This window comes from Alternaria novae-zelandiae, assembly GCF_023758075.1.
Source record: "Alternaria novae-zelandiae strain BMP 2774 chromosome Unknown scaffold_47, whole genome shotgun sequence".
Classification (NCBI taxonomy): Eukaryota; Fungi; Ascomycota; class Dothideomycetes; order Pleosporales; family Pleosporaceae; genus Alternaria; species Alternaria novae-zelandiae.
Window position 1 is genome coordinate 56087 of NW_026057007.1, and position 8771 is coordinate 64857.

General features: G+C 53.1%; 1 protein-coding gene across 1 annotated transcript; it reads left to right on the forward strand.

Annotated features, from left to right (window-relative positions):
- Positions 1 to 8053: 8053 nt before the first annotated feature.
- J4E88_010975 (uncharacterized protein) lies at positions 8054 to 8542 on the forward strand (the record flags this gene model as incomplete). The annotated part of the gene is made up of 1 exon (XM_049404565.1): positions 8054 to 8542. One exon carries the CDS (start codon positions 8054 to 8056, stop codon positions 8540 to 8542), a length of 489 nt encoding a protein of 162 aa, XP_049249675.1.
- Positions 8543 to 8771: the final 229 nt, after the last annotated feature.

Consider the following 8771-nt stretch of genomic DNA (forward strand, 5'->3'; position numbering starts at 1 on the left):
CGGTCACAACGTTATCGATAAGCTGAAGCCACGTGACACTATCGTGGGGTCGTCAAGGTCCTCGTCTTCAGACCTTGATTCTCCTACAAACCCTTCCCACCGTCAGGGCCATGTCGACAAGCAAGCTAGAGTATACTGCTTCCCTTCGGAATGACACCTAGTCCCTCGGGCGCTGGACATGAGCATCACACTTGGAACTACGACGCGTCACTTTCAGGTTGAGCAACAGCACCCATATTCTACATTTCAGGTACCTCGATCGACTCTACCCGGGCGAAACCGTACTCCGACACAAACTTCCCTCCTTTGCCTTTGGGATTATCACGCGGCATGTCAGATTTCTCGGGGTCGTGGAGGTCCAGCTTGCGTGATGGACATTGATCAGACAGCGACATTGGGAGTTCCATAGCCACGGGCTGCTGAACCTGGCATACCGATATGAGGAGTTGTGATTTTATATCATACCGACGGTGCGCAATTAAGCTCTCTCGGAAAAAGTACCCTGCAATGTGGGAGACGCTCCTTACACTTTTGCGCGTTGCGGCGCACTTCCTCACCAGCGCAGCGATTCCTGCGAATGAAGCCTCGCGACAAGCTCTGCGTCGTCATCAACCTACCTGGGCAGAATCTTGCCGCAAGCAGTCTCACACTCACCTTAGGTAATGCGGTAATGCGCTACCAAGATATACTGAAATGGCGAGTCGGTCGATGAAGTCGAAGTGCTTGAAGTTGAAGTGCGACATGCGACCTCCCAGTCCTGGGCAACAATCAGTGACCTTTGGTGGTTTTGTCCAGCCGCATTACGACAAAGATACCCGGGCAAGACCATGGCTATCACTGCTTGTCTCAAAGATGCGGTATCTTGCGGTGGGTATATGACCAGGGCACCGTTCATCGCGGGGACTGATAGGGGAAGACGTAGGAGGGTTGCAGCGGTTTGGTGTTCTTCGCGACACCTCCACCTTCTCCGATTGGCTCATTCAGCAAGCACGTGGCGAGCTAGGCACCCGAAGCAACCATTGCGAGGACACCATCGCGGTAACACCGTCACATTTGTTTCTACGCATACTGGAGCTCGTCGTGTCCACTGCTCACTTGATATATGAGATGTTCCGATGATTTCCATCTGCTTGTACGGCAGCGGCATCTTCTCTAGTGCACAAATCCATAGAGAACCTGACTACCGACCGCCAGTCTACTATTCCGAGGGACATCGCAAAACAAAGCCAACGCTTCGAAATGGATGCCAGAACGAGTTCTCGCTACGGAATTACAGATCGAAGGTGTAGAGTAGAAAAAGACGAAGCCTTACCGGATGCGACAAGTGGCTTCTTCAGATTCCACCTTTGAAGCTGGGTACGATGGAAGAAGCGTCACAGGCAACTCAGCCTCGTCCTCCCATCGAGAGTGCATCATTCCACAATCATTCCAACCACGGGCATCTTCCAGGCCATGGGATCCCGTCCACGCAATCAGTAGATGCCGGCCCATCACTGGATCGCACTTTAGTCCTTGGCGTGAGACGGATAGTAATCTGATGATATCCTGTCATCACCATCACGTCAACACCATCGCATCCTAGGATACCGCTGTGGAAGACAGCAGCGATGACATTAGCGTAATGAATACAGGCGGAATTGAACAGGAAGTGATATGGAATGCCTGTAGAGCAGTTCTGATGGCAATTTAAGAAGTAGACTGGACGAAAGACATTGCAAGCATCGCAGCAGCACCACACTCGGAGAGCGTTTCGTTTACCACCGCCCTTATCATGTAGCTTCTGGGCTTAGGCTCACAGCACTACGTCATTGCAAACGCATCTCCTCGCTCACCACGATAAACGAAAGCAACGACCAGACTTTGCAACGAAGCGACCGTCTGCTTGATCTCGTTCGACCTTTAGACCTTTCACTAGCAACAACATGATGCGCTGCTCACCAAATATGGCAATCTGGCGTCCTCAAGACAACAGACCACTCGACGACGGCGAGATGACAAAGGTAAATGACTGTTTCCAGTCGTTCATGACCCATCAAAACGTAAGGTACTTGCTGACAATCGCAGCGTCGCGATTCCGCCAACATTACTGGGCCCACTCCCCCGTTCCACCGATATAGCCCCATTCATTTAGAAGGGCCTCTCACGTCGCACGCGTCTTCGAAAGGTCCAGACACGCGCCAACCTGTACCGACACCAAGCTACCAGATCTTGAGCGGCGACGAATCAGTGAACAGTGAGGTCGTGAGTGCAGTCGAGCGAGGAGCATCCAGCGAATGTGGCCACCAGCAAGCTCACCATCACCCTTAGGACCGCGAGCTGGAACATGGTAAAGTGCTAGCTCGCAACGTATCTTGTTCATCACTGAGTAATGCGATCGGTTTGCGCGACAAAGCGAATAGCTCGGTCAACGTCTACGGGACTCGCAAGACCAGTATCAGTGCCTTATTGCGCCGACAAGATGGCCGTCGCGTCCGTCAGCATCAACACACTCCGCCCTATCTTCGCAACACATGGTATCAAATTCATTTGGAAGAAGATAGGAACGGAGAAGATGACAATAGTGCTATATTGGAAAGATCGACTGGGGCGGATAGTCCAACGTTGAAGATGCGCTGGTACAAGAGACGGGGGGCGGATGACGATCTGGCTCAACAGCCGCCCAGTCTCAACGCGAGCGGCCACGATACCAGGAAAGAGATGGGTCGATGATCGGAGATCAGATATATCCTCCGACTCCTCCATTCTAGAGCGGCATCGGCTTCTTACTTGATGGAGTGGCTCCTCGCCATCTTTTCTTTTGTTGGATTTGGGAACAAGCTCTTCGCTGGTGGTGGCTTCGATGAGAAGGGTGCGGGCTTTGGCGAGGGTTGTGCTGGCGATGGGACTCGCATTGGGGAAGGACTCATGGACGGGCCCCTCGTAGCGAACTAGGCCTGCGATGTCTTCGGTCGCACGGCCGCGACTTGTTCTGAACTTCCTCTCTACATTGCACCGCAAAGGCGGTAGACAATCGTTCAGTCGCGGGCCTCGCATCGTAGAAGGGAGTTGGATTAGACGAGGCAGTGCGGGATACAAGGAAGGTCTGCTACCTGGGGTACCTGAAAGAGGCTTTCCAATGTATCTAGACTGATGTATCTCTCTTCTCACCCAAGGTTGACAAGGTAGAACGAGTGGAATTCACCAAGAGGGCAACAAGACCTAGACGGAAGCCGGTGTGCTACGCTCCTCTCTGCAAGAGAGTCGTGTCGTGTTTCGCTGCATCCACGTCACCAAAAATTGACAAACAAAATGTTTAGATAGCTCCGCAAGCAATGCAGAGTTCTACTCTGGAACTCTCTCGGTGTGATGCGAGACAAATCGTAGCCACTCCTAACATTGGGGAGCGCTGATAAGTCGATTTGTATTCTCCATGCCGCTGCTGATGTGTTCACACCTTCATGAGAAGTGGGTATGCTGTTGTTGTATCAATAACTTCCGTGCTACCGATCCATTTCCTGTTTACATGATACTGAAGTCTTTGCATCTGCATGAGAAGGTGGGCGTGTCGTTGCTCTATCTCTAGTCGCTGCAGCACCACTCTTCTTTTGAACTTCTACCTAGTTTCTCCCACTGCCACAAACGTTCTCCCTTCTGCTTCCAGCTCTTCCTACCATCAGCATCGCCCTTCTTGTCACCAGCACTACTCTGCTTCCGACCAGCACTGGGCTTCATTCCATCCGACAGCTGACCCTTCTCTTCACCAGCGTCTCTCACACCATGTCTTTGCACTACTCACCCGCAACGACCTCCATTCCTTCACTTTACCAGTAACTTCATCTTGCAATCGCTACCCTTCTTTCTGATCAAGCTCTCATCACTCTCTTTACTATCTCTCTTCTTCACCTTCAGCCTCTCCCTTTGTTCCTGTGTCTACACTCTTTATCTCTAGCTCTTACCCGTGTATATCTTCTCCTGCCTTCATCTTCATTTTCTATCCTTCTACTCCATTCTTTATCCTTCTACATCCAGCTCCCCCAACCTAGCTCTGTCCTTCCTGCTCGGCGGCCTCAGTCCGACATGTGTATTTCCATCCCCCTTCCCGCTTTGGCTTGCATGGACATACGATCCGGTTATAACGCCCACAGCCCACGAGTCAAGAGATAGAGATATCCAATCGCGCATCCGATAGGCCGCTACTTGAAGAGAAAGAAACCAGATTCTGGTGTAACATCGTCGTACACGCCCGAGCATCAGCAGCAGAGGCATTCAGGATATTATCGTGTGAACATGCTGGTGGAGATAATGCTGTGTGCGGCGTACTAGAAAGAGGCGGTGAGGTTCGTGTACGGGATCAACAGGACAGGAGTCCAGCTTTATGCCTGCTTCACTTCAAAATGTGCAAACCGATGGCGGAAGTTCATGGGCGTTGGTAGTGGGCGAACGCGAACCAGGTGCTTGCTCTGCTCCTTTCGGTTCGCTGCAGCCAGATTGCTTATAGTATTCTGAGGAGCGACGAAGCAATAGACTTAGGCGGTTGATGACTCATTTCATGGCGTATAGGGTTTACTTTAGAATGCGTTATCTTAGGTCAGCCCGGATATGTGATCTGTGGCTGCGGCAGCGAGCAGCAGGACGAGGGCGGCGAACTCGTTACCATTGTGTATGCCTGTCTCCCATATACAGATATGGGGCCTGAGCAGCAGACGACGCGTCCAGAGCGTTGGCCACGAAGTATAGTGGCGCCGGATAAACCGCGATATCGGTATGTGATGGCGCCGCACGACGTATTGAGAGCTTCCGCCGCAAAGCCATCAGCTACCCGACCAGACCCTCTTCCTTTGCCGCAACCAGGTTGCTCATCAAGGGACGGGGGACCGTCGCGCACAACCTCCACCAATCCAAGGCGATGGAGTTGAGGCCCACATGGGGTGCGACATCTGCCACGGTAGGAAGGAGAGCACCCCTTGTCTTGTACATATTTGTGAGGAGCGCCCAAATGCCCGGTGGCTTCTAGCCAGCTGCCTTCTTGCGAGAGGAGAACGGTGCGGAGTGGATGGATGGACGCGTTCAAACGATATCGGGCGGGTAGTTGAGGGTGATGCCGGCAATGCCACCACACAGTAATCGCTGGTAGGCATCGACGTGCCTGATGTCTTGTGTGAACCGCCGTATGAGCTGCCGTGTAGACGTTGTGTATACCGCTTCGTAATGGTCAAGCTCGTTCGTCACGCTGCTTGAGGGCGATGGTGGGGGAGATCTGCGCAAACATCAGCAAAGTACTTGATCAGATATGAGATGATTGTGGACATGGCAACCCACGTCAAGACTCTCTCACAATGCGGCCCATACGAGGAATAGGCAGATGACGTAACGATCTTTCGTTGCTCGCAGCTTGCCCATTACGCACGGCGTGCTTGCCGGGCATGCCGTCCGCCGTCTGCACGCTGCCCTTAGACATGTGTAGCTTCAAGGGCCAGTCTTGATCACCGCCCCGGCCACCCTGACCGCCGGTTGTCTGTCTAGGGTCTTCGAGGCGCCACTCGACGCGTCGGCGGCGCGTAGCTTCGGGCAGCGAACGGGTTGAAGCCAGGAACATGCGCATCGCTGCGTGCCGCATCCTCCGGGGTCTGCTAGCCGTGGGAAGTGTGTGGCTGCGCTGGCTGGTGGGGAGTGAAGAGGCTATCGTTTTCCATAGCTCGCATGCGCACTGTAGGCAGCTGGATGTGTGTCGGCGGTGTCCGCTTGAAGAGGCTCTGGGGCGCGGGTAGTCGATAGGCTGGCGGAGCAAAGTCGTAAGTTTTGTCGGCGGCGCGTTTTCGTGGGTTGCGACATCGTTGGCTTTGCGGATGGACGCGCCAAGGGCCCGCCGAGATCTAATGATAAGCGAGGTTTATCCGAGCAGAGAAGAGTTAATGTTTTTAAGAATGTTGTCGCGAGGCCGAGGAGTTCAGCTAGTGTTAGGCCAGGTCGGGTGGAAGAGTACTGTAGACATTCGGTTTAGTAGGTGTCAAGATAGAATAAGGCTTGGCGCCTCTGCGTGCATCACCATCTCATCCCACCTCCTGCTTCCTACAACATCGTCACCCAGTCTCGGCCTTCCAACACGAGTACCAAAACGCCCGTCCCATTCGAAAATTGATAGTTCGCCTCGCTATTAGTTGAGGGCCGCTTGCGACACAGCACAACGTTGCAGACAGCGGCCCCCAAATCGAGCAGTGCGCATACGCGGCCACCCACTCGGCATCTTTGACAACGATCTCTATACATTCCAGTTCTATGATAATATCGCATATTTGGGTCGCATACGGTAGGCAGACGGAAAGCTAAAGCAGATTTGCTGTGAACGGTCCCGCTTGGCCACGATGAGACGGAGACAAGTTCTTGTGACTGCTTTGACTGCTATGACATCCGTACAGCTATCCTCATCGACATCATAATATACCGAGAACCAAGACTGGCTTCGCAGATCGATATGAAAAATCTGTACCACGACCGACAGCTCATCTTCGTCAGTCAATCATGACTCCGAAATATTTATACTCGACACTTACAGCGTCACGTACTAACCTACATGGCAATTAATAGACCTGTATCCTTCATAATAGTCATCTGCAGCATCTGTACCCTCCCGGACGATTACCGATGGATCCCCAATTTCCCGGACCCCGAAATTGAAGCAACGAAGTTGACATACGGATGGGCATTATAACCGCTATCCTCACCGAAGTTGTTCTGAACCCAGCCAACATCTACTCAGCCAAATAGCTATGCGGGCAATACGCCGGGCATTCGCGCCGAGGCTTCCCATTATGCGCAGAGGATAGCCAAAGACGCGGGAATTGCGTTGATACCAAGGAGATTGCACAGCAACAAACGTCCTCAACCTCCCCGCCGAACCCCCTACCACGCCCCAGCACACCAGACATGGATAGCCTAGAGCACTTTCGCCGGATCTTTGCGCAACAGTGCTGGTCTTCTTCGTCACCGATGGCATAGCTGGCGTAGTCTCACTAATCGTCGTGTCAGGGAGCTGTTTCCACATATAAGGAAGGAGAGATGTTGTGAGTCTCTTCCCGACCAACGCTCGACCACGAAAGAACCATTCCTTTCGAACTATCCATCCGCTGAAAAGCTGTTTCCGGATATGACGAAAAAGACATACGGCAAAGAAGGCTGGACACTGCTGCTGCTATCGCAGGCCATTCTCCGCTCCTCCGCCATGTCGGATTGCTCGTCTCGTAACTTCTCCAGCGTCTTCACAATTATCTGACAAGTGGACTTTGTCCTGTTCCATCGAGTTGTGCAACCTTTTGGTGACATTCAGCCTTGGCCAACCATGCCATATGTACACTGCTCTGGCCCTCGATGTGGGCTGATTGAAGGGGAGGTAGATAGTACCCATTTCTGGGCTACCAGAGTCACCAAAACCAGGCCCCGGGCGTCTGCTGGTTTGGGAAGTGAGTGGCTGCGTTGGGTCGGCTGACCAATGAGTGACAGCGAGGCATTGGTTGAAGTTGGGCAAAGATTCACCGCCCGGACATACCCATGGACATATTTCCATCGAGCGGACTTCCTTGGAGTGAGGCTTCAGCTTCGATTCAGTATCAGAGTCTTACGGCGCACCGAATCCTGTCCCATATCGGCAAGTATATGGCCCCGAGTACAAGGCCGTCTTTCACTTGCTGCGCTCAATTGCGATCGCGGTGACTTGTATAGCGAGGAGTTGCTGGTTCGAACTCTTCCCTCACACCACTTATTATCATCGAGCCATTGTGCCATCCTACGCGTGTGGCGCATGGCTTGCCACTCAGCACACCTCTCGGCACGACTTACATTCTTATCCCAAACCCCCTAACTGCTACTTCACTATCGAAGTGGCCATTGAAGCGATCTCAGACAAAAGCCTTATGTCTTCGTCATGCTCGTCACACGGGGCTTGCTAATGCGACCCTCCAGCGACCGAGAAAAGTTCTGGAAGTTCAAGAACGCGGCCCGCGTCCACCATTCCAGCAAGGTCGACGGTGGAAGGGGAGTCACTGGACTAAACCTGTGAGCCCTTCGGTAAGCTGTCACGATGCAGCAGGATCAATTCGAAAGGGACGGCGGCGAGCGCCCACCTCGTCGAGCTCACGTGTCCTCGCACCACTTGTTCCCAGACAATACCTTTGCCACTGGTAGTGCTGCCCGCGCGACGGGCGAAGCTGCGAGCGGCAAGGTCGTGACAGTCACCATGAAGGACGCAACGCGCAAGCGGGCCAACGGGTCCGACCAGAAGTACAGCAAGACCCCCGGCGACCCGCGTATGGCAGTTACAGACCCCCGCTACCACTATCCTACCCAGGCAGACGATGGTTACGAGATGCGAGACAATGCCAGTAGTCCTTGTGAAAATGACAGCCGAAACATCAGCAAGGGTAGCTTCGATGACAAGAAAGAAGAGATGGAGACTACTGTACGCTTCCGTCGTTGGATAAACGAGATGCTTCTAGGTGGGTACAACCAAGCGCCTGCCGAGCCACCGCGGGGCTTACTAACGGACTGGTGGGCATACGGAGAGGTTTGACATCGATGCCATACGGCAAGTGATTTGACGAGTGCATGGAACTGAAGAGCGGCGGGGCGATGAGATGCACAAAGGGCATCGACCCAGTTCTATTTCGGTGATCAATCTTAGTTGGTGACATCCACCGCATTTCACTTTGTTGAGGAGTACACAAAATTCAACAAAAGGTGCATTTCTAGGACTTTCATGGTGTTCGTGGCGGGGGGGGGGGGGGGGGTTAAGGAAGTAT